This window comes from Sus scrofa, chromosome 16 (assembly GCF_054392235.1).
Source record: "Sus scrofa isolate SSC_HxYL_T2T_F1_AM1 chromosome 16, Sscrofa_HxYL_maternal_Yorkshire_Landrace_v2.0, whole genome shotgun sequence".
In the NCBI taxonomy this organism is placed as follows: domain Eukaryota; kingdom Metazoa; phylum Chordata; class Mammalia; order Artiodactyla; family Suidae; genus Sus; species Sus scrofa.
In genome coordinates, this window is record NC_139398.1 from 49645813 (window position 1) to 49672872 (window position 27060).

The following is a 27060-nucleotide window of genomic DNA, read 5'->3' on the forward strand; positions in this document are numbered from 1 at the left end:
GTTAGCAGAACTGAGCAACTCAGGCCATGTCTAATGGCAGAAGCAAGCATTCCATCAGCTTGGTTAGTACACATCAGTTATCTGAGTTGTTTCTTCTTTACCGTTGCAAAGGTGCACCCCACCCCAGGTTAACTTTATACAATCAGAGGTGCAGCAGGATGAGTTTGCCTAGGACAGAAGTTTTTCAGGCAAGCCTTGTCTGTTGTAAATTCAGTAAGCTATGCCATTTACTTACTAGCACCAACCCCTCCTTACACAGGATGGCATTCTCCTGTGACTCCTGTCTCTCCAACCTCATTCTGAGTATTTGATTTCTAGCGATGTGCCAGGACAAGAACTTTCTCCATTAACCAAGGGGCTCTCAACCCAGGGCCTCTCCAGACATAGGCCAAGCCTTGGCTGACAAGACCTGTAGGAGAAAAGGGATAATTTTTTTAAATTAGCTAAGGAAATTTGATTAGATTTGAGTTCCTTTGAAAGATCTTCTGGAATTTCTTTTGTAAAACTAATGTTAGCACTTGAGATTTAAGGTGTCTCAGGTATAGAATATTTTTACACTTTAATTCACTCTGAATTCATCATCTTTCATTTACCCTACACATAAGATGAAGTACGTGAAAAGTGTAGACACTGAATGCCTGCCTTTATTTTCCCAGTTTGTGAATACATGTTGAATCTCATTGTTACCAGAGGGAATATATTAACTTAAGTGTCTGAGGCAGAAAGGTCATGACTCCAGATTTTTCTGATAAAATAGGCTACACCTTGCGATGCTCACATGGAACCAAAGGTATATTTCACCAGATATTATAATCTCAGTTGGAAACTTGCTCTTGGTTCAGGGAAACACTTTGAAATAAGACCCTATCTGCCTCTTTGCTCTCTCCTTTCTTCTAAGGAGGGAGAAAGAGTGATTCCATCTCATTGAAAGCTCTCTCCTGCTGCTGTTTAAAGCTGTTTGCTTTCATTCTCTCTCTTCTAGTGGAGAACAGCTTGTCACTCTTTTCTATTTAAAAATCCTTTAAGATTTGATACTTGCTAGTAAGAACAGGCCAAGTGTCTCTTGTTGACACTTTACAAATCCCTTCCTCTAAACTTCCATCACTTGTTTAGCTTTTCCATCTCTCTCCCTTAACGGCCCACTGGGCAATGTCTTTTCTGCTTATACTGGATTATTGTCCTCAAATAAGAACAAGGCCGATATAAAGGGAGGTTTAAAGAAATGGCTTCCTTCCTCTCCCAAAACGACAACAAACACACCAGAAGATCACTTCTCAAACTTTGAATGAGTAGTACGGACATGTGTGTTTAAGAGCACAGCCTTGAGAGCTCTACTGCCTGGGTTTGATTTCCAGATCGAGCACTTTACTAGCTGAGTCATTTGGGGCAAATTGTGTAACCGCTTTATGCCTCATTTCCTTCAACCATAAAATGGGGATGATAATGATAATCCCTCCTAGTTAAACTGAGTAAGTTAACATATGCATTTAGAATAACCCTTACAAATATTAACTATTATAATTAGCATATGGTTTCTAAATCAAAACTTGGTTTTATGTGCATCATGGCCCATACAGGAAGCTTTTTCTGAAATCTAGATGTCCTGTGTATTGTAAATTGACAAGTTGAAACACCAACTTGTCATATCGCAGTTTATATATATAGTAGTTTATATATATAGTAGTTTATATATATAGTAGTTTATATATATAGTAGTTTATATATATAGTATATATAATGTGTGCGTGTGTGTGTGTGTGTGTTTTGCTTTTTAGGGCTGCACCTGTGGCATATGGAAATTCCCAGGGTAGGGGTTGAATTGGACTACAGCTGCCAGCCTACATGACAGCCACAGCAATGCTAGATCCTTAACCCACCGAACAAGGCCAGGGATTGAACCCATATCCTCATGGATGCTAGTCGGATTCATTTCTGCTGCACCACCATGAGAACTGCACCACAACGGGAACTCCAGGTTTTTATATTAACCTGGCATTTTTCTCTTAATAATGCAAAACATAAGTATATTCTTATAATTCATTTCTTTAAAATATCATTACCCCCAGATTTCCTAAGCTAATTGTCTTAGCTCTTTAAGTTATGGCTGTAATATGGTAAAATGATGTTTTTGTGTGAAGGGCTACTTATAGTGACCAAGTAACTCAGAACCGAGGAGTTTCCTGGGACATGGAACTTGTACTGCTAGAACTGGGACTGTCTTGGACAAGCTAGGATGGTTAGACACTCCAGCTATGAAGGTGGGGTGGAAGGGGAGAGGGAGAAGCAATCTCATCAAATACAAGATAATTCTTAATACAACATCACTGTTCCCCTGATTTTTGACTCATGCAATTCCTGATGAGTGTCTGAAGGGTAGAATTATGCTAAACTAATTAATTCTAAATGTCAGACATTTGGGCTTCATTTTTTGCTATTATCGTCATCTGTGGGATGTATTTCTTCTCTTTCACTTCATGCTGTTGCACTTTCCTCTGATCATTTTTTTTTTTTTTTTTTTTGCCTCTTCTTTTTCTTTTAGGTCAACTCAAATCAAAACGTACTCATGGGATAATGCCCAAGTCATCCTGGTGGGGAACAAATGTGACATGGAAGATGAGCGGGTCATTTCAACCGAGCGAGGCCAACATTTAGGAGAACAGCTTGGTGAGAAACAAACAAATTAATGGCAGGGGGAGGGATGGAGAAAGAGAGAGCAAGCGAGCTTGGTAATTACTTGTAAGACTGTATGGAGTCCCAGCTAATTGCTAGAATGGATTTAATGAAAAGACTGTCAATGTGATAGTGGAAACCAACTCATCCTCTGAAAGTATTAAGTGGATTTCCTCCCACTTCCTGTGGCATCCTTAGAATTCAAGCACAATTACAAAAGCAAAATAGACAGCCAGCATTTGGATCTAGTACAAGGTGTTCAAATTCTCATTCCATAAGAAATATACCATATGCCTTGCTTGCTGTTTCTTTGGGTTTTTTCTCTATACACAACATTTTGCCCTAAGTGAGCACTGTGTTATATTGTGTGACTGTTGTTTTCAAGTTTCCATTGGAGGAGGGTGGATGATAGGCACAGAATAAGTCATATTATAGATTCTAGTTCTAGAGATACCACTGGCAATGCCCATTACTTTTACATACCTCTTTGAGACATAATCTCCTCATCTCTTAAGAATGAGTACCATAACCGGTGCCTACTTTACCAAGTCCTTATGGATAAGATCAAATGAGATAAGAGATAGATACGAAAGAGCTTTGGAAATGGCAAAGCCATTCTGAACACAAAACATTGCATCTTGAGAGAAAAATGCTGGAGTGAGTGGGGTAGAGAGTCGGTATCGAGGGAGGGAGTCATAATTAATTTATTAATTCAAGACCTTTTTACTGAGCACCTGTTAGATATTCTGCACAGTGCCAGACATCAAAGGGATGCAAAAAAATTGTGATCCACAGTCCCTGGGCTCAAGTAGCTTTCAATCAAGTGGGGAGACCAAAAATATACACAAGAAAGCAGAAATAACAGGATGACAACAAAAATGAGATAGTGAGATGATAAGCTAGGAGGCAGATGCCAAGAGGAAAGCAACAGAGGGAGGAAGGCCGACAAAAGGAGAGAGGTGTCAGAAGGCAGTGTGTGAGTGGAGTGGGACAGCAGGCAGATGAAGGCAATGCAGGGGGGCACCTGGAGAGAAAATGTATGGGAATGTGCAAAATGGCTAGAAAGAGGTGAATGATGAGAGGAACGAGCGATCTTATGGGTTAAATGGCAAGGTAAGTCTTGAATGGTCCCTAAAGGAGAGTAGAGTACACAAGCCATGAAGAGAATAAGTAGCATCATGAATAAAGGGGCACAGTAGAGCAAGAACATCGAGAGGAACATTGAGAGGAGAGTGAGTAGAAAAGTTGGAACCTAGCATAGTGTTGGGGAAGTAGAGTGGAGTTGGGAAACAATTCCATCCTGAGAGCAAAGGAGCTGGAATTATTTTATCTTTCTCTTTCTCTCCCTTCCTTCCATCTTTCCTTCCTTCCTTTCTCTTCTTTCTTTTCTTCCTTTCTTTCCTATACAGAACATCAAAAGACTCTTAGCAGGGGTGAGTCTGCCTTTGTAACCTTTTTGGCCAGGACCTACAGTAAGAAATGCATTCATTCTAGCAACCCAGCGCATTCAGACATTGAGAGAAAGAGAATGAAACAAAAATTTCACAAAATACATTTACCCTTATTAGACAAGATTTGTTCTGATCCTACTCTCTTTTCTATCCTGTTCTCTTCCATTTTTCTTTTAATAGTGGTTTCACTCACTAAATGAATCTGAAGATCCAATAATGTGCCTCAGCCCACTACAATTTGCTCTGAAGGGGATCCTTTGGGATTGATCTGCTGGAGTGTGCAGCACAGATTAGGGAAGCAGAGAGCCTGTCCATGGGTCACTCTGTCACTTGGTCATCTCATAAATGAACTATGCACAAGTTGGACCATTTCCCTATGAGATTAGTGAGCTCATTAGACCAATGGCTATCACCCAGTGACCACAAGACCCCTTCCATAGTTCTTGCAGCCACCCATGAGAAGGTCATACAGCTGATGTCTGGTCTCTCTGAAGCTGCTTTTGAGCTGTTATCATCTTGTTCATAGGGCCTCTCCCCATTCTATCAGCTTAACAGTCTTTTCTCCCCAAAAATTCTAAAAAACTTGGCAATCTTTCCTTGGTCCTTTTAGCTCCTTGGGAAGTTAGGAATGGAGAATTGTTTCCCAAGACAAGAGAGAAAAGAAATCTGGGAGAGGGTTACAGGGGGGCTTCCTGAGACTGTCTCTTCCCTCCCTGTATTTTCTTTAGTCAGGCACATGCCACGTTGGAATGGGGGGAAGAAACTGCTACACAGATAGAACTGACTTCTATATATAAGCTTAAAAATTGTTTGGTTCAAAGAAAAATCGATGGGAGCCAAGAATTTAGTGACAGTGGTACAAAAGATCCAGGTAACTGGCTACATTTTTTACCACTGTAATAAATTACGTGGGTGTTGAAAAGGTCAAGTTATGGAAGGGGATGTTACAATGCAGGGATCAAGAGGGTGACTTTCCTTAGAACTCCACTGACTGGCATAAACACAAACCTTTTTCATGTGGTACATAGATGTAGGAAAATTCCTGAGATTGTGAGGCAGAGATGTTTTATGTTCCCATACAAGTTCTTCTGGTGATTTCGAATTGATTTTTGTCCTCTATTCAATAACCCCCAGCAGTTGTCATAGCAACCAATACTTGGGCGTTCTTAGAGAGTCATTTACCTCCTTTAATATAGTTTGTTTTTCTCATGACTACATATGCTTCTATGAGTGATCATGAGAGATCCTTTGTATAGAAAAAAAAAATCCTCACAATCTAAACTTGAAGATTTTAAAGGTCTTAGCTTTGTTTTTAAGTTACTGGTGAAATGCCATTGTCTAGAACATCATCATATACACACAAAGGTTGGACGCTGATTTTTAAACATCATTGCCACATCTTTGCAAATGACTCAAAGTAATAGTCTTATTGATCTAGTTACGATTAATTCTCCATTGTGGACGGTTATATCCATATAACATTTGCTCATCTTAATGAGGGTACGTGATGGAACTGAGCTGTAGCTGGTCTTTAAAATACTTGTATGGCAGCTGCCCTTGATAATCCAGTTTAGTTCACCAAACTTTGACGATACATCAGGTGCCTGGAAATACAATGATAATATTACCTTTCAGAAACAACCATGGTGGTGCCTGAGATAGATTGTTACAGACAATGCATATTTTTCTGACTTTCCCTTTCCTGGTTATTTTGTTTCATTTGGCCTGTTGGGCATGGCCTCCTTCTTGAACTCTGCCATCTTTGCTTCTATACCCTGGTGCTCTCTCTCCACAGAGCTGAAGCAGTATCCTATAGCTGGTATCATTCTTCTCTTGTGTGTTTTTCACGTTTACTAGGTTCATGTGCCTATAAAATATATAGGAATGTCTGGGCTTTTGTTTTTATCTAAAATGCCAAATATAACAAAATATGGCAATGATCTGTAGATATGTACTATATATAATATATAACTATGTATTAAATATTAAATTAGAAAAATAGCAATAGTTAAAGATACAAATTTTCCTGAAATAGAAATAATGTAACTGGAAATAAGAACAAGGAAGTTGATGAAGGAGAAGGGATTTGCATTGCCCTGAAATTGTAGAAGAAAGAACACTTGAACAATTTTTACAAGCTCTGAATGAGGAGAAAAGGCAGAAACTCTGAGGTTTTCTAAAAACATAGTCAGAAAAACAAAAATTGCACTTAAACTAAATTTGCTTCTGGAGGGAAGTGATTATTTTTAATAATTTGTAAGGATATAATTTTGTTTTTAATTTGCATTCATATTTCTTCGACAAGTAACAGATACATATACCCTGTTACTCTCCATGCAAATAATTGTCATGTTATCATGACCACCCATGCTACTGATTTCTGCTGAAACTGAATGACTTCATGGATGCTTAATCTGGGAACCAGATTCTAGGATTCTTTAATTTGTCTCAAATTGTTCCTAATTTGAGTCTTTTAATGTAAACACTCTGGTCTTTCATGGTCAACAAGGCAGTCATTTCACTGAACTTTGGAGCCATGTAGTCTTACCCTGAGCAGCCAGATGCTCTTTGTTAATTTGTCCATTGAAGAGAATTACAGTAGCAGGATCACACCCTCCTGACTGCTTAGCTCCTCTTCAGTTCTTGTATTGCTGGCACATCCATGAGGTACAGATTAAGTCTTAACTGAATTTAGTTATTATTTTACAATCCAGGAGGAAATTAGGGTCTCTATAACTGGGAAGCCTATTCAAACTCTGTTCATGGACCTCACAGCCTTCCAGTAATCCTCAGTGAGCCAGTGAGATACCAGAAAATAACTAGATCATTGCTAAGGATAAATTCTCTCAAATGCACTCTTGCCCAAGTACATAATATCTCTTTTCAAAAAGTGCCCAGCTTTATGGAATCTCCTCCGATCAGTAAATTAGAAAACTCAACTACTCATTCTGTGCTTTGTAAGAAACTTGGAAATTCTTTTTTTTTTAATTCTGTCCTTTTTTAAATATATAATGATTTTCCCCGTTATAACTTGTTTACAGTGTTCTGTCAATTTTCTACTGTATAGCAACGTGACCCAGTCACACATACACATATACATTCCTTTTTCTCACATTATCATGCTCCATCATAATTGATTAGACATAGTTCCCAGTGCTACACAGCAGGATCTCATTGCTAATCCATTCCAGAGGCAATAGTCTGCATCTGTTAACCCCGAGCTCCCAATCCATCCCACTTCCTCCTCCTCCTCCTCCCCTCCCTCCCCCTTGGTAACCCAAGTCTAGTCTCCAAGTCCATGAGTTTCTTTTCTGTGGAAATGTTCATTTGTGCTGTATATTAGACTCCAGTTATAAGTGATATCATATGGTATTTGTCTTTCTGAGTGACTTCACTCAGGATGAGAGTCTAGTTCCATCCAAGTTGCTGCAAATGGCATTATTTTGTTCTTTCTTATGGCTGAGTAGTATTCCATTGTGTGTATATACCATATCTTCCTAATCCAATCTGTCCTTTTTAAAATTTTTAAAATTACAGTATAGTTAATTTACAATGGTGTGTTAATTTCTGCTGTAGAGCAAAGTGACCCAGTCATACATATACATATATTCCTTTTCTTATATTATTTTCCATCATAGTATAGCCCAAGAAACTGGATATAGTTCCCTGTACTATACAGTAGGACCTGGATCCATTCTAAATGTAATAGTTTGTATCTTCTACATTTAGAATTCCTTGATGCTTCACTCTATTGGCCTTAAAAATTACACTAAGACTATTACCACTGAATCACACAGCACTTTCTTGGTACCTTTGGAGCATCATTTTATGGAATATGTAAGGAGGACTCCTTAAGGTAGTTCCCTCTTAAATAATGAAAAATTAAGGTATTGTGGAATGAGCTGTTGTCTCTTTGTTGTTGTTGTTGCACTAAGAGCCATGTGAGACTGTGCCAAAACTAAGAATAACACAGGTGAACTCACTCAGAAGTCACAGGTAGCCCTCAAAACATTAAGGAGATCTCACTTCTTTCTCAGAAAATTCAAATCAGGCAGGACCAAGACAGAGAGAGAAGAAAAAAATCCTAGAAGGAAGATTGGATCTAGAGAAGGGCTTCTCAAAAATGCCAGTGCTCAAGCTGCGCATCAGGCCAATTAAACGGGAATCCCTCTGGTGGGAGCCAGCCAACAGTATTTTAAAAATTTATTGAAGTATAATTTACGTATAACATGTTTCAGGTATATATCATAATGATTCAGTATTTGTATGTATTGCAAAATAATCACCACAGTACATCTAACATCCATCAGCATACATAATTACGACATTTGCTTTTCTTGTGTGAGAACTTAAGATTTATTCTCTTAGCAACTTCTGAATTTGCAGTATAGTATTACTAACTATTGTACTGTACATCTCAATGATTTATTTATTTTATAACTGGATATTAGTACCTTTGACTCTTTTTATCCATTTTGCCCAGCTTTCCCACCTCCCCCTCGCCCCCGCCTCTGACCAACCCCCTGTTTTCCGTATCTACAAGCTAAAGTGGATTTTAGTTTTTATCTTTTTGTTTGCTTCCTTTTTTGGAGAGTCTACATAAAAGTGACCATACATTATTTATCTTTCTCTGTCTGATTTCCCTCAAGGTTCATCCATATTGTCATAAATGGCAAGATTTCCTTCTTTTATGGCTGAAAAATATTCCACTATGTGTGCATGTGTTTATCCATTCATCCTATGATGGACATTTAGATTGTTTCCATATCTTGGCTATTGTAAATAATGATACAGTGACCATAAGGGTGCCTCTATCTTTTTGAGTTTTTTTGTTTTTATTGGATAAATGCCCAAACATGGAATTACTAGATCATGCGGTAGCTCTGTTTTTAATTATTTGAGGAACATCTGTAATATTTTCTGCATGGCTATCCCAATTTACATTCCCAGAAATAGTGCGCAAGGATTCCCTTTTCTTCATATCTTCAGCAACACTGTTAATCCTTGTCTTTTTTGTTGTTGTTGTTGTTGTTGTTGTTGCTATTTCTTGGGCCGCTCCCACGGCATATGGAGGTTCCCAGGCTAGGGGTTGAATCGGAGCAGTAGCCACCGGCCTATGCCAGAGCCACAGCAGCACAGTATCCGAGCCGCGTCTGCAACCTACACCACAGCTCACGGCAACGCCGGATCCCTAACCCACTGAGCAAGGGCAGGGATCGAACCCACAACCTCATGGTTCCTAGCTGGATTCGTTAACCACTGCACCACAACGGGAACTCCCTAATCCTTGTCTTTTTTATAATAGCCCTTCTAACGAGTGCGAGGTGACATCTCATTGTGGTTGCAGTTATTTACATTTCACTGATGATTAGTGATGTTAAGCATCTTTTTCATCTACCTGTTGGCCATCTGTATGTCTTTGGAAAAATGTATACTCAGATCCTCTGTCCAATTTTTAATCAGCTTGTATACTCAGATCCTCTGTCCAACTTTTAATCAGCTTTTTTGTTTATTGATTTTTAGTTATAAAATATCTTTATGTATTTTGAATATTAATCCCTTCTCCTGATAAATGGTTTGCAAAATTTTTCTCCCATTTTGTATTTTGTCTTTGCATTTTGTTAGTTATTTCTTTGCTGTGCAAAAGCTTTTAAGTTTGATATAATCCTATTTGTTGATTTTTGTTTTTGTTGTTGATGATTTTGGTGTCATAGCTAAAAAAAAAAAAAAAAAATCATTGCCGAGACCAGTGTTGAGGAGGTTCTTCCCAATGTTTCCCTCTAGGAGTTTTATAGTAGGAGGTATTATTTTATGTCTTTGATTCATTTAGATTTGACTTTTGTGAGCAGGGTGAGATAGGGGTTTAATTTCATTTTTCTGTATGGATTCATCTAGTTCTCCCAACACTGTTTGTTGGGAACTGTATTTCTTTATTGGATGCTCTTGGCTCCTTTGTTGAATACAAGTTGATCTTATGAGCAGGGATTTAATGTTGTGCTCTCTAATTCTGTTCCATTGATCTATGAATCTATACTATTTCCATTTGTAGCATAGTTTGAAGAGTGCTACTTCTAACTTTTTTCTTTTTCCTCAGTATTGCTTTGACTACTTGGGGGTCTTTCATGGTTCCATACAAATTTTAGAATTATTTTTTCTATTTCTGTGAAGAATGTCCTTGGTATTTTGATAGGGATTGCATTAAATCTCTGAATGAATTTGGATGTTAAAGAGATTTTAATAAATTAATTCTTCTAATTCATGGCCATGTGATGTCTTGCCATTTGTTTATGTCTTCTTCAATCTGTGTCAACAAAGTGTTTTATTTTTCTTGCAGCCTTATACAGATCTTTCACTTCCTGGGTTAAATTTATTCCTAAGTATTTTATTGGTTTTTTTATTAAAATATAGTTAATTTACAGTGTTGTGCCAGTTTTTTCTGTATAGCAAAGTGATGTAGTCATACATATATGTACATTTTTTTCTCATATTATCTTCCATCCTGTTCTATCCCAAGAGATTGGATATAGTTCCCTGTGCTATAGAGTAGGACCTCATTGCTTATGTATTCTAAATAGAAGAGTTTGCATCTACCAACTCCAAACAGCCAGGCCATCCCACTCCCCGTTCCCCCTGCCCCCCTGGCAACCACAAGTGTGTTCTTTACATCTGTCAGTCTGTTTCTGTTTTGTGGTTAGGTTCATTTGTGCCTTATTTTAGATTCTCTGTGTAAGTAATATCATATGGTATTTGTCTTTCTTTCTGACTTCACTATGATAACCTCTAGTTCTATCCATGTTGCTGAAAATGGCATTATTGTGTTTTTATGGCTGAGTAGTATTCCATTATGTATATGTACCACTTCTTCCTAATCCACTCGTCTGTTGAGGGATATTTAGGTTATTTCCATGTCTTAACTATTGTGAATAGTGCTGCAGTGAACATAAGGGTGCATGTACTCTTTTTGAATTAGAGTTTTGTCCAGCTCTATGCCCAGGAGTGGGCTTGCTGGATCATATATGGTAGTTCTATATTTAGTTTTTTGAGGAACCTCTATATTGTTTTCTAATCTACATTCCCACTGACAGTGTGGGAGGGTTCCTTTTTCTCTCCACCCTCTCCAGCATTTATTTGTAGACTTACTAATGATGACCATTCTGACCAATGTGAGGCAGAACCTCATGGTAGTTATGATTTCCATTAGTGAAGTTGAACATCTTTTCATGTGCCTATTGGCCATCTGTATGTCTTCTTTGAAGAAATGTCTATTTAGGTCTTCTCGTTTTTTGATTGGGTTGTTTTGTTGTTATGTTTTCTAAATTGTTTGTATATTTTGGAGATTAAGCCCTTGTTGGTTGCCTCATTTGCAAAGATTTTCTCCCACTTTGTGGGTTGACTTTGTGATTTTTTTATGGATTCCTTTGCTTGTAAAAGCTTTTAAGTTTAATTAGATCCCATTGGTTTATTATTTATTTCACTGTCATTTTTCTAAGAGGTGGATCAAACAAGATGTTGCTGTAATTTATGTCAAAGAGCATTATGCCTATTTTCTTCTAGGAGTTTTATATTATCTGGCTTTACATTTAGGTCTTTAATCCATTTGACTTTATTTTTGTGTATAGGGTTATAGAATGTTCTGATTTCATTCTTTTACAAGTAGCTGTCCAGTTTTCTCAACACAACTTATCGAAGAGATTTTCCGTCCTCTGCTGTATGTTCTTGCCTCCTTTGTCATAGATTAGTTGGACATAGGTGCTTGGGTATATTTCTGAGCTTTCAATCCCATCTTCCACTGATCTATATCTCTGCTTTGTGATAGTACCATACCTTTTTGATTACCATGGCTCTGCAGTATAGTCTGAATCAGGAAGCCTGAATCCTCCAGTTTCATTTCTCTTTTTCAGTTTGCTTTGGCTATTTGGGTCTTCAGTATTTCCATACAAATTTTAAAATATTTGTTTTAGTTCTGTCAAGACTGCCATTGGTACTTTGATAGGGATTGCATTGAATCTGTAGATTGCCTTGGGTAGGACAGTCATTTCAACAGTGTTGATTCTTCCAATCCAAAAGCATGGTGTATCTTTCTAGCTGTTTATGTCATCTTTGATTTCTTTCATCAGCATCTTATAGTTTTAAGAGTACAGGTCTTTGGTCTCTTTAGGTAGGTTTTCCTAGGTATTTTATTCTTTTTGATGCAATGGTAAATGGGATTGTTTCCCAACTTCACTTTTTGATCTTTCATTAGTTAGTATATAGAAATGCAATTGATTTTTGTGTATTAATTTTGTATCTTGCAAATTTACCAAATTCATTGATTAAAGACACATTTCTGGTAGTGTCGTTAGAATTTTCCAGGTATAGTATCATGTCCTCTGCAAACAATGATAGTTTTACTTCTTTTCCAATTTGGATTCCTTTTATTTATTTTTCTTCTCTGATTGCCATTGCTAGGACTTCCAAAGCTACACTGAGTAACAGCAAAAGTGGACATCATTGTCTCCTTTCTAATCTTAGCAGAAATGCTTTCAGTTTTTCACCATTGAGAATGATATTAGTTGTGGGTTTGTCATATATGGTCTTTATTATTTTGAGATAGGTTCCCTCTGTACCCACGTTCTGGAGAGTTTTTATCAGAAATGAGCATTGAATTTTGTCAAAAGTTTTTTCTGCATCTATTGAAATTATCCTGTTTTTATTCTAAAGTTTGTTGATTTGTGGGTATTGAAGAATCCTTGTATCTCTGGGATAAATAGCATTTGATCATGGTTCATAATATTTTTAATAATTAGTTGGATTTGGTGGTTTGCTAATATTTTGAGGACTTTTGCATCTATGTTCATTAGTGATATTGGCTTTTAATTTTTTTGTGTGTACTACCTTTGGTTTGGGTTTCAGGGTGATGCTGGCCTCATAGAATGAGCTTGAGAGTGTTCCTTCCTTTGCAATTTTCTGAAATAGTTTCAGCAGAATAGGTGTTAATTTTTATTCTCTGAATGTTTGATACTATTCTCCTGTGAAATCACCAGGTCCAGGACCTTTTTTTTGGAAGTTTTAAATCACATTTTCAATGTCAGTACTTATGATCAGTCTATTCATATTTTTCTATTTCTTCTTGGTTCAGTTTTGGAAGGTTGTACCTTTGTAAGAATCTGTCCATTTCTTCTAGGTTGTCCATTTTATTGGCATGTAGTTGCTGATAATAGTCTCTTGTGATCCCTTGTATTTCTGTGATGTCAGTTGTAAGGTCTCCTTTTTCATTTCTAATTTTATTGATTTGAGCCCTCTCCTTTTTTTCATAATGAGTCTGGCTAAAGATTTATCAATTTTGTTGATGTTTTTAAAGAACTAACTTTTGGTTTTATTGATCTTCTCTATTTTCTTTGTTTCTATTTCATTTATTTCTGCTCTGATCTTTACAATTTCTTTCCTTCTAATTTTGGCCTCAGTCTGTTCTTCCTTCTCTAGATGCTTTGTGTAAGTTTAGGTTATTTGAGATTTTTCTTGTTTCCTGAGATAAACTTGTATATTGCTATAAACTTCCATCTCAGAACTTCTTTTGCCGTGTCCCATAGGTTTTGGATTGTCATGTCTTCATTGTCCTTTCTCCCTAAGTATCTTTGGATTTCCTCATTGATTTCTTCAGTGATCCATTGGTTGGTTATTTATTTTTTATTTTTTATTTATTTTCTTTTTCTAGGGCTGCACCAGCAGCATGTGGAGGTTCCCAGGCTAGGGGTCTAACTGGAGCTGCAGCTGCCGGCCTACACCATAGCCTCAGCAACGTGGGATCCTAGCCGTGTCTGAGACCTACACCACAGCTCACAGTAATGCCGGATCCTTAACCCACTGAGCAAGGCCAGGGATCTAACCCGCAACCTCATGGTTCCTAGTCAGATTCATTAACCACTGAGCCACAACAGGAACTCCCATTGGTTGTTTAGTAGTATATTATTTAGCTTCCAGGAGTTGGTGTTTTTGCCAATTTTCTTTTCTTACAGTTGATTTCTGGTCTCATAGCATTGTGGTCAAAAAATGCTTAAAATAATTTCAGTGTTTAAAAAATTTACCAAAGCTTGATCTGTGGCCCAAAGTGTGAGCTATTCTGGAGAATATTCCATGTGCACTTGAGAAGAATATATATTCTGCTACCTTGGGATACACTGTTCTATAAATTTCTGTTAAGTCTGTCTGGCCTAGTGTGTCATTTAAAGCCCATGTCTCCTTGTTGATTTTCTGTCTGGATGATCTGTCCACTGATGTAAGTGGGGTGTTAATTATTGTATTACTGTCCATTTTTCTTTTTATGGCTGTTAGCAGTTTCCTTATATATTGTGATATTCCTATGTTGGCTGGATATATATTTACAATTGTTATGTCTTCTTTTTGGATTTATCATTATATAGTGTTCTTTTTTGTCTTTCATGACCTTCTTTATTTTAAAGTCTATTTTGTCTGGTAGGATATTGTTACTCCAGCTTTCCTTTGATTTCCATTTGCATGTAATACCTTCTTCCAACCCCTCACTTTCAGTGTGTATGTTCCTTAGCTCTGAAGCTAGTTTCTTGTAAACAGCATACAGCATATTTTTTTATTTTTATTTTTCTATCCATTTACCCAGTCTGTGTCTTTTGGTTGGAGTATTTAATCCATTTACATTCAATGTAATTAGGTATAAGTATGTACTTATTACCATTTTCTTAATTGTTTTGGATTGCTATTTTGGGTCTTTTTTCTATCCTTCCTCTTTGGTTGTCTTCTCTTGACTATCTTTAGTGCTGTGTTTGGATTGCTTTTTCTTTTTTATGTGTGTGTCCATTAGAGTTTTTTGGTTTGTAGTTCCCATTAGATTTTGATATAACCATCTATGTGTGTACAGCATTGTTTCTGGTTGCTGGTTTCTTCATTTCAAATGTATTTTCAATGTTCTACATTTGTCATCTCCTCTTCTCATGCTTGCTAGTTTTGATATCATATTTGTCAATGGGTGATTTTCTATTTTTATTCTATGGTTGCCTTTACCAGTGAACCTTCTCATTTGTCATTTTCTTGTTTCTAATTATGGTCTTTTCTTTCCTGCCTAGAGAATTTCCTTTAGTAGTTGTTATAAAGCTGTTTTGGAGGTGCTGAATTCTCTTAGCTTTTGCCTCTCTGAAAAGTCTTCTTTTTTTTTTTTAAACTATCTAGAAGGATTACTTCTCACTATACTGTTTTATTTTTTAAAATAGTAATTTTTATAAAAATACATGTAATGGGTTATTAATATAATTGAATCAGTTTTTTTTACCGTTTCCATTTCTAACATGGTCAGTGTTGACAGATACAACCACATAAATGAAATTCTCTTTGAGGTCCCAAATTGTAAACATGTATAGAAATTCTGAAACCAAAAGTTTTTAAATTGTTGACTTAGCCCTTGGGCCAGGACTCAGGCAGACAGCATAATAGAGAGCTCCAGGCAGGAGGAGAGGAGGGGTCAGGGCACAGCCCCAGGTCCCTGAACTCTGCTCTCAGGGTCTTAGGAGGCTTGTGTCTGGGCAAGGGTGGCATGCCTTGGAGGAGTCCCCATCTCTCCCGGGTTTCACTTTCTCTTTCATAACCTATGTGGGGCCCTCCTGACTGGATACTCAGGATGCAGCCCCACTTCTAACTCCCATTGTGTGTCCAGTTTCTAAAGAAGCCAATGAGCATCACAGTGGTCCTGGTTTTAGGGTCTCTGTGGACCTGCCCAGATTCAGATTCTCTCCTCAGACTCTAGGAACGAACCACTCCTACTGCCCATGGGGTCCCAGCCCCTGACCAAGTCCCCTTCTGCAGGGTACAGGAGCAGGGGACTTCCCCCAGCAGCACAGGACCCCCCAGAAAAGGCACATTTGTTTTCAGCGCCCAGAACCCACACCTAGCTTGCCTCAGAGCAGGTTTGGTTTGGTTTTGTTCTCAATTTAGATGGAAATGCCTCTGACCTATCATAGCAGGTGGATTTCAAGGAGACGGGGGCGGGGGGGGGCGGTTTAGAGCACAGGGCAGGGCTAACACACGGTGGGCCCAGGTCTCAAGCACTCTGGTGAGCAGGGGCCTGACAGGCACCTCCTCAGCGGGTAATAATAGTTCTAAGACTGCACCTACCTGCCCAGAAGGAGGACCTAGGCTCTGGACCTCAGTGGACATGGTGGCTCAGATCTGACTACAGCTCTCCATAGAGAGAGCTCTCCAATCCTGATGTAACAAAGCAACAATGAGCTTCATTTTGAGCCTAAGCCCTGGAAAGTGGGTGGCATCAGGCTATTTTATATTTGTGAGCAGGGCCTTAACTGCAAGACAGCAGGTTTTCCTCCTACCAGCAGGAAATGTGATTGGTTTTAAGGAAAACTGCTTTTCTTCATCTTACGAGGACCAGACTCAAAGAAGTATAGAAGCACAGCAATGGCTGCAGCTGGGGGAAGCAGCCTCACCCGACCAGGAAAGGTGTCAGTAACAAGGTCCCCATCTTTTTCCTCCTGTCACTCTCCCACCTGTGCTCCTGCTAACAGCTAAGGGTTCAGCATTGCCATAAGCTGCAGCCAATGTAGCAGATGAGCTAGGAGCCACTGTTGCTGTGGCTGTGACCTAGGCCTATTCCACCCTTATCCTGGGAACCTCCAAATGCCACAGGAGAAGCCCTAAAAAAAAAAAAAAAAACAACTTTTGAAATATTGTGAGAATCACTAAATTCTGACACAGAGACGTGAAATGAGCAAATGCTGCTGGATAAAGGGGCACTGACGACTTGTTTAGCCCAGAGCTGGCACACACTGTAAAAGTGCAGTATCTTCGAAATGCAGTAAAATGCAGTGTACCTGCACAGGTCAACACCAATTAGTTACCTGAACCTTTGTCTAAAACTCAAGGCGGGGGGTGGGGAGCAGAATCAAACAGTGTCTGTTTCAGCTCCTTAGGGGAACATTTTCAGATTACAGTGGGTAAAAGTACTGTTTCTCTTCTCCCTTCTGGAGTGTTCCCATCTCTCCCAGGCTGACCATCCCATGTTGCAGGAGGCAGAGGACCACAGGCAAAACCCAGGCTTGTTCTCCCAGACTCCCTTCCTTTTTTCCTTACCACGAAATATTGTGATCACCACCTTCCATGTGTGAGGATCTCCCACACCACCCAGTAACTCAATTCTGACTCTGTCTACTTCCCACAGGTTCAGTGCTCAGTCCTAAAAGTCTTCCCACCTCCTTAAGATGCCAATGGCAAGTCCAGCTTGTCACCTGTGTTTCTGACCAACTGGCTATCGATTGGATGATCTAATGATGCCTCACTTGGGCATGATGAATCTGCTAGAGCAGCTCTAAGAACTCAGAGAAACACTTTACTTACTAGACTAGATGATGTAACTCAGGAACTTCCAGATGGAGGAGAGTCCTGGGGTTAGGTGTTTGGGAGGGACATGGAGCTTTCATGTCCCCTCAGACTGCCTCACTCTCCCCACATCTCCATGTACTTACCAACATAGAAACTTTCTGAACCCCATCATTTTGGGTTATTAAGGAGGCTACATTACATAGGCATGATTGATTAAATCACTGGCCATTGCAATTGATGAAAACTCCAACCCTTCAAGCCTCCCAGGACATGGGGGATGGTGTGGGGCCCAAAGTTCCAACCCTCTATTGACATGATTGGTTCTCCCAGTAACCAGCCCCCATCCTAGGTTTTCATTCAAAAGTCAATCTTTAACATAACAAAACAGACCATAGTGGGTCTCATCACTTAGGAAATTCAAAGGTTTTTAAGAGTTCTCTGCCGGAAATATAAAATTAGGAAAATGAATAATTTTAAATTCCATTTATTTTAGCATAAGAATAAACTAGGTACCAAAGGAAAGAAAGCGTCCCAGATTTGTACAATGAAATTTAAATAGCTTTTTTAGAGTTTCAATTTCTTTGGTAAAGTATTCTTTCCATTCATTCATATGATTCCTGGGCTCATTAAACCACCTTTCTGAGTTTTCATGCAGTTTGTGGAGTTTCTTTATGAGAGGTATTTTGAATTCTCTATCAGGAAGATTACAATATCTGTGACTTTAAGTTTGGTTTCTGGAGAACTGTTTACTTTTTGGGGCAAAGTGTTAACTGTTTCTTCATCATGCTTGCTGTGTTCTTCTTCTGCCAAAGCTTTTTTTTTATATAATTTTTATTTTCTCCATTATAGTTGATTTATAGTGTCCCATCAATTTCTACTGTACAGCAAAGTGACCGTTAGCTTTTGATCTCTCCACTAAATCTGAATGAGAGCCTTGCTGGGTAGTTTTCTTGGTTCCAGGTTCCCTCCCTTCATCACCTTAAATATATCTTGCCACTCATTTCCAGCTTGTAGAGTTTCTGCTGAAAAATCAGCAGTTACCCTTATGGGGGTTCCTTTGTATGTTATTTGTTGTTTTTTCCTTGTGGCTTTTAATATTTTATTCTTTGCATTTAATTTTTGACAGTTTGGTTAGTATGCGCCTCACTGTGTTTCTCCTTGGGTTTATCCTGTATGGGATCTCTGTGATTGCTCAACTTGAGTGTTTCCTTTCTCATACTAGGGAAGTTTTTGCCTATAATCTCTTTAAGTATTTTCTCTGGCCCTTTTTCTCTCTCTTCTCCTTCTAGAACACCTATTAAGTGAATATTGGCACATTTAATGTTGTCTCAGAGGTCTCCTAGGCTCTCCTCAATTCCTTTCATTCTTTTTTCTTTATTCTTTTCTGTGGCAGTGATTTCTACCACTGTTTCTTCCACCTCACTTATTCATTCTTTTGCCTCTGTTATCCTGCTATCAGTTCCTTTTAGTGCATTTTTCATTTCAGATATTGTGCTATTCCATCTTGATTTGCCTGTTCTTTAAATCCTCCAGCTCTTTGTTAAACATTTCTTATGACTTCTTGGTCTGTGCTTCCCTTCTTTTTCCAATATCTTGGATCAAATTGCTGTCATCACTTTGAATTATTTTTCAGGTAGATTGCCTATCTCTTCATTCATTTGTTTTTCTGTGTTTTTATCTTGTTCCCTTGTCTGAAGGTTATTTCTCTGTGAGCTCATGTTGTCTAACTTTCTATGTTGTCACCTTGACAGCAGGTGTGTAGATGCAGCTGCTGGTGCCCAGTCCTGTAGTTCTCAGGGGTGGTGGCAGTTCATGTAAACCCAGAGCACACAAGGGGAGCAGTGATACCATGCTAACTCTCCTGGAGCTGGGTGGCTGCTAAGGATGGGGTCCATGAAGGAGTTGGCAGTGGTTCATAGTTCATGGGACTGCTCTCGTAGAAGGAGGGAAGCAGGAGCTCCCATTACCAGGTCACTCTCAGGACCATTTCCTGTAGCTGGCAGAATCAGCAGCTACTCCTGAAGTTCCCCCCTTGGCCAGGGAGGCTCTTAGGCATGCTCTCTGTAGCTATGGGGACTGAAGCTCTTCTCTCAGTCCCTCCCTTTGCTAAGAAGCTTGTAGGAGAGCTTTCTAGCCATTGGGGAGGTCACCATTCCTTCAGTCACTCCCTTTGTTTAGACACTGGAGGGGATGTTCTCTGTAGCCCTAGGGACAAGGGCTGCTCTCTGGCTGTTGCTAGGCAGTGCTCTCTGTAGTTGCAAGGGCATGCACTGTTCCTGCCATTCCTGTTTTTGCTGGACTGATTGCAAGAGTGCTCTCTGTAGCCCTCAAAGCAGGGGGCTGCTCCCTAGATGTTGCTAGGTAGCAGCTGCTTCCACTGTGACCCCAGGAACTTGAGCAGGTGGTATCCTGCAGCTTGAGAGCATGTGCAGGGAACAAGGCTGTAGTGGTGGATCCCACCCACCCCAGCACCCCCAAAAATGGTGCCAGGCCTCTAAGGCAGCAGAGGCTTCCTGCAGGTACATCCTCAGACGCAGTTACTCTAGACTGCAGCCCCTGCAGCCTGTTTCTGCTCAGCCAACTCCAGTCCTTTACACATGTCTGATCTCCAGATCCCTAGCTTCACCCCCTAGCCCCTGCCCACACTGGTAGATGAGTCCCAGGCTGGGGAGTGTAGGGCTGTGACCATCTGGGCAGGTTTGTCTCCATTCTGGCTGTTGCCAACCAGTTGCTGCACTCTCCACCACAGCATTGAAGCTCCCCTTCTGTCCCAGATGATCTCCCCACTGGTGAGGAACTTACCACAGAGCAGAAACTTTTCCTGGGACACATGTCCCATCCAAATTCCTTTCTAACTTTTTTTTTTTCTTTTGTCCTGTTTGATCACATGAAGATTCTGTTGCTCTTTCAGAAGCCTGAGGTCTTCTGCCAATGTTCAGTAGAGTTTCTATGAGAATTGTTCCACATGTAGATGTATTTTTTGTATATTTGTGAGAGGAGATGAACTTCTTGACCTACTCTTCCACCATCTTGATCATCTTTCCAAGGTTTGATATATTTCCATTTTCATTTGGTTCAAGGTAATTTTTTATTTCCATCTTGATTTTTTGGCTCTTTGGTTTTCAGAATTGTGCTATGTAGTTACTACATGTTTGTAGATTTTCCAACTTTCCTCACTTTGTTGATTTCTAATTCATGACACTATGATCAGAAAAGATAGTTTGTATCATTATAATTTTAAATTTACCGATTTTGTGTATGTGTCATCATATGATCTAGCTTAGAAAATGTTTCAAATGCACTTGATAAAAGTGTAAATTCTGCGGTTGGATGTACTGTTGTGTATATGTTGGTTAAGTCCATTTTTTCTAGAGTATGGCTCAGTTCCAACATTTTCGTGTTTTCTGTCTGGATGACCTATCCGTTACTGAAAGTGGGGTACTGAAGTCCCCTACTCTTATTATATTATTGTCTATTTATCTTTTTTAGATCAGTTATTTGCTTAATATATTCCAGTGCTCAGATATTGGGTACATATACATTTACAGTTGTTACATGTTGTTGGTGTATTGATCCTTTCATCCCTAAACAATGACCTTCTTTGTCTCTTGTATTGTTTTTGGCCTGAAGTCTATTTTGGTTGAGGTATGTGGCTACACCATAGCTGGGTGTTCACTTGCATGGAAAATCCTCTTTCATTTCTTTACTTTGAGGCAGGGGTCAAACACATGTCACAGCTATTATTTCTCTAAATAATTATCTGTTCCCTTCTCCCCCTCTTCTCCTTTGGATACACAAGTTATTCTTGTATTTATTTTTCCAATCCATCTGATAGTTCTCATAGGGTTTCTTCACTTTTTCAAAGTCTTTGTTCTCCTTTTCTTTTGAATCACTTCGAAATTCCTATCCTCCATGTAACTTATTCTTTCTTCCATCCAATATGCACCATTACCTAAGCTATCTAATGTATTCTTCACCTCATTCATTGAATTCTTCAACTCCAGAATTTGTTTGGTTCTCACTAAAAATTTCAATATTTTATGTAAAGAATTCCTGTTCATTAATTTTATTTCTGAATCCACTGAACTACCTTTTTTAGTTGTCTTGTAGCTTGTTGAATCTCTTGATAGCAGCTGTTTTGAATTCTTTATCAGTTAGATTGCAATATTCCATGCCTCTAAGCGTGGCTTATGGAGAATTAGCATTTTCTTTTTGTGATACCATATACCATGATTTTTCACAGTGTTTAATGAAATGCGCCTCTGCCATCACATTTGAAGTAGCAAATACCTTGCTTACCTTGACTCTTAGAGGTTAACATCTGGCAATTAGAAACCTTTCTTTTATTTTCCAGAAAGCGTCACTATAGGACAAATTTTTGGTTTCTTTTTACCAGAGCTGATTCTTACAGCTTTGCTTGGGATTACATTACATAAAAAGAACTTTGGTAGGATAGGGGGAGGTGTGGTATTAGCACCTGGGGCTTTGTGACTGCCTGTGGCCCAGTGGAGGGATCCTCAAGTGAGGAGACTCCCAGTGGTCCATGGCCAGACCCCTTGTCTGAAATCCCAAAGCAGACCACAGGAATGTATTCCTTCATTGCCTTCTCGTCTGCTTCTTTCCTTTCTTCACCCTCCCCCAAGTCATAGGAGTCTCTCCTCAGAAATCCAAGTGCTGCTGGAGAAAAAAAATTCTTCTAGCTGCAGTCCACACAGCCAGGAAGTCAGTCACACACTGCTGACTATTTTCACCTCCTCTGTGAGGGATGTGTCTGTTGTTGCTCGCTGACGTGTTGCCCAGGGGAAGGAGACTGACTCCTCAAATTCTTTCTCCTCCTCTGCCTCCAAACTTATCTCTACCCTACTCTGATAACATACCTGGTTCTCCTGTCAGGATTTCTGGAAGTCAACAAATTCTTTGTTTCCTGTGAATGTCTGTCCTGTTTTTCACTCTCTAATTTTGCTTTCCATACCTTATAGTTGCAAATGGGAGTGGGACAGGTTCATTGACTCCCTTGGATCCTCAGCCCACTCAGAGATCCTGTCTACCTACTTTCTAATACTACGTGCATAAAAATCCCCTGGGTTCCCTGGTATAATATGCAGAGGTAGTTTGTTTGTTTGTTTGTTTTGTTGGTTTTTTTTTTTTTTTTGGTTTTAAGTGTCCAACTAGTTGTAAATAAAAAAGCAGAAAAAAAAGGAATGACACACTGCCATGATGCTGATGCCACTTCATTAAAATCTTTTCTTGTTTGTAAAGTTCTTAGAGTTAAAATCAAAGATGTCTGGAGATCACTGATTAAATGATGTATTATATGGAAAGAACAGGAACCTCATGTGTGCGCACACACACACACACACGTATGTCACATAAATCAAATCTCTACAGCTAGGGTACAAACACTGATATCTTTAGCTCCTCAGATTATTCTAATGTAGAGCCAGGGTTGAGAATCCCTAATTTACGTTCCCCTCATGTGCCACCTAATTGTGTTGAAGTTAAGAACCACAGGTATCAACTGAGCAGTGGCAGTAGGGATACAAATGAGAAGAGAAAATTTTAAATGTTTAGGTAGTAGAACAACAGTTGGTGAATATCTGGATCCTGGAGGCTAAGAGGTAAAAGATGACCCCAGGGATCTGGCTTGAGTAACTAATTGAAGTCATTATGGAGGGAAAATTTAGAAGTAAAATCAGCATGTAACATGCAGAATGGAGCAACTCAGGAAGGAGGCAGAGGGTGGAGAGTCAGGAGAACAGAGTTGCTTGATGGAGAGCCATAGGCTGAATGGAATAAGAACTAGTGCACAAGCAGAAAGAATCAGCATTAAACCTAGGCACTGGAAACTGGAAATCCATCATTTTAAAGATGACAGTAAATTGTTGTTCAAATGCAAGTAGCCACCCCTTTCTTTTCTATGAAATTGGGTTTTTAGGAGTTGGGTTCATTAAATGCATTTTTGTGTAACCCAAGAGATTGGGAGGAAAAAGTAAAGCAAATCATAAGAACTGGTCATTGTGGCTATGTCCACATTATTAATCTCTTTAGCAACAGACCATTTCAGGTTTAATGTTTGGTGGGGTGCATATTTTTACAGCTAGTCTCAATTCATTTGCTTCAGCCTGTCATTGCAGTGTCAATTCAGCTTGCCAAGGGCTACTTAGTTCACTGGGGTACACAAGCCAGAGAAGCACAAGAGGTTCAGGTGGTAAACACATTCCCACCTTGGTTATTTTAAAGCTTTCTTTTCAAGCTCAGACTTCCAATGTTGCTTCTAGCCACCCCTCTTCAATAAAGGATGATTCTTTTCCTTTAGTTTTTCAATCTTTTCCCTTCTCCCTACAAAACCTATTTTGTAATAGACAGGTCAAGAAGCCAGAAACTAATGAGAAAAGCATGACTCCGAAGGCTATTTTTATTTTTATTTATTTGTTTATTTATTTTTGTCTTTTTTGCTGTTTCTAGGGCTGCTCTGGCAGCATATGGAGGTTCCCAGGCCGGGGGTCCAATGGAGCTGTTGCCGCTGGCCTACGCCAGAGCCACAGCAATGCCAGATCCAAGCCGTGTCTGCGACCTACACCACAGCTCACAGCAACGCCGGATCCTCAACCCACTGAGCAAGGCCAGGGATTGATCCTTCAACCTCATGTTTGCTAGTCAGATTCATTAACCACTGAGCCATGACGGAAACTCCTGAAGGCTATTTTTAAAATTGAAACTATATGCCTTAAATAAGCATTGACTCTGTTCTTCAGAAGCTTTTAAGGATTTATTTAAATCTAAGTTTCAGTGTTTATGAAAGAACAAGAATTTCTATCTTCTGGATTCAGTGGGGAGCTCTGCAATGCTGTTTAAGTGCTCTAAGTCTAAGTTCCTGTCTGCACACAGTTCTCTACATAGAAGTAGTGCCACCCAACCATTATTTCTACTGGCTCCCTTTCTCTCTGACCATGCATTTCCAGGAGGTATAAAGCAAACCTGTAGGGTCCTTCTTAATGTGTTTGGGTTTATTTAGGTGTGGTCCTATTTATAGGCTAAGAAGGGAAGGGATCCCTACTTCCTCTTGATCCTTGTCTCTTTTGAGCTCCCCAATTCCTATTAACTTCATCTCCATTATCTCATAACCTTCTAAGTTTCTACTCTCTTTATTGGAGCTAAAACTCACTCCACAGCAAGTGCCAATTTATGTTCATTTCTCAGTATGAGATTTAACAGCAACCCCTTTCTGTCTCAAAAATGACTTGTTTAAATGACCATTCTATGGTCATCCAGCCTATTAAACCTCACCCATGCAGCAGTTTTGAGTGGTAAACTGAATTTCCTCACTTACTTGGAATTAAGTAAGGAATGGTGCTTATTTCTTCTAAACCTCTACTCACCCAATGTTCTCACCTTCTCCAATGAATGAAAGCTCTTGTTGCATCCTTCTTTTACTCAAATTTTTCTTTAGACAACCCCCTAACCTAGATGGTCTTTCCTGTATTTCTTCTTACTGATCTAGATCTTTTTCAGTGTTTGAGCTGTGGTGATATCCCCATCCCATGAGTCCAGATGCTCCAAGGGCTGCTCACATTCCAAATATGCTCTTGCTAAAGAGCCGCCAAACCCCCACTGTCCTACTGCCATTTGTAAATCAAAATATACCCTCTCAGAAACCTTAAATTTACATGTCACCTGCCCCATCTTAGAATATTATCCATCCCTCACTTTTCATACCTGGATTTGGCGCTAGAATATTATCCATCCCTCATTTTTCATTCCTGGATTTGGCGCAGATATCTGCCTCTGCTCCATCTCCTGGAATGTTCTTCCAATCTATGACCTCTTCCATTTTGTGAAATGTTAAAAATTGTACCCAATTCCATGTAGCAGAAATCTATATAAATTGGTAGCTTTTTTTTAACAAAAAAAAAGTTAATATCAATGTTGTTTTACAGTAAAATTAAAGTCATATATAAGAAATACAAACTGCAGCATCAGGATGGAGTTTAATCTGCCAAGTGTTGAGTGTTGAAACAGCTCAAATCAATGAGAGCTGTCTGAGCACCATGAATTATGAAATATATTCTTGGTGCAGTTTGCAGAGGTCTGGGTCTGTTCACCAGCTTTGCACACTTATCAGTGTTACTTCTTTTTACCTCAAGGTGAAATTATCACACAGGGGAAAGTAGTAGGACACATCACACTTGCCAAGCTCACAAGGGACTGATTTATAAAATTAAAAGTGGCTTTTATTATTGAGAAATGTAAATGTCACTTCATTTATAACTCTCCTGTCAGATAATCAGTTCATCCTATTGTCAATAGAAAAAGTACTCTTAGAAAAGGCATTCAATTTGATAAGGTTTCTTAGTGGCCCTTGAGCAAAGAAAAGGAAACTCAACGACATTCACTCATTTATTCCTCATTCTACTGAGTTCTTACTATGTGCCAGGCCTGTGACATTAAGGGAATACCAGTGAGCAAGGACAGTGTTCCCTTTTCTAATGGAAATGGGCAAGCAGGCAAACCTGAATACCCACACAGCTTGGTCAGGCACCCTTTCCTTTTCCCTTGACCGTGCTGGATAGTAAATACTCTCAATCCTTGACTCTCCTTTTTCTTGACTCTGCAAACCAACTCCATTCTCTCTTGATGGTCATTAGGCCATGACTAAGAGAGAGAGCCTGCCCTCTATGTTAGCAATTTGGGAATTATCATGCATGTTTTCAGCAGAGAGTAATCTATTAATCTATCTTACAGTGAGTTATGTCTGCAGATGGCTAATCTCATGTATCTTGTAGCACTAATTTATCACCTTTATTCTCAGTGGGTGACTTTTGTTGTTTCAATTCCAAATTCCAAGTGTAAATTCCATTTGGTAACTATAGGCACCTCTTCCTTATCTGCATACATGATATCTAAACCATGATGTTTCACTCATGAATGTCATCAGAATAGAATTTTCCCCACTAAATCTGAAGACTACACCCTTATTCTCTTTTGCATTTAATAATTTCTGTTGAGGTATAATTGACATATAACATTACTGTCTTTTTTTTTCTTTTTCTTAAAATTTATTTCCCCAATATATTTTTTTCTAGTATACAGCATGGTGACCCAGTTACACATACATGCATACATTCTTTTTTCTCACATTATCATGCTCCATCATAAGTGATTAGACATAGTTCCCAGTGTTACACAGCAGGATCTCATTGCTAATCAATTCCAAAGGTAATAGTCTGCATCTATTAACCCCAAGCTCCCAATCCATCCCACTCCCTCCTCCTCCCCCTTCCCCTTGGCAACCACAAGTCTGTTCTCCAAGTCCATGATTTTCTTTTCTGTGGAAAGGTTCATTTGTGCTGTGTATGAGATTCCAGATATTTGATATCATATGGTATTTGTCTTTGTCTTTCTGACTTACTTCACTCAGGATGAGAATCTCTGGTTCCATCCATGCTGCTGAAAATGGAATTATTTTGTTCTTTTTTTTTTTTTTTTTTTTTGGCTGAGTAGTATTCTATTGTGTGTATATACCACATCTTCCTAAACCAATCATCTGTCGATGGATATTTGGGTTGTTTCCATGTCTTGGCTATTGTGACTAGTGCTGCGA

General features: G+C 39.1%; 1 protein-coding gene and 1 long non-coding RNA gene across 5 annotated transcripts in view; one reads left to right on the top strand and one right to left on the bottom strand.

Moving 5' to 3' along the window:
• Positions 1-27060, top strand: part of RAB3C (RAB3C, member RAS oncogene family) — a 317768-nt gene that overhangs the window by 241639 nt on the left and 49069 nt on the right. For all 4 annotated transcript variants that reach the window (XM_003483830.5, XM_003359779.6, XM_085002296.1 and 1 more), the window contains one exon: positions 2540-2664. In XM_003483830.5, coding sequence (XP_003483878.1) covers positions 2540-2664 — 125 coding nt within the window. The remainder of the gene's footprint in view (positions 1-2539; positions 2665-27060) is intronic.
• Positions 3357-27060, bottom strand: part of LOC146395564 (uncharacterized) — a 184578-nt gene continuing 160874 nt past the window's right edge. The window contains exon 3 of the long non-coding RNA XR_014831371.1: positions 3357-5725. This is a non-coding gene — a long non-coding RNA (uncharacterized LOC146395564). The remainder of the gene's footprint in view (positions 5726-27060) is intronic.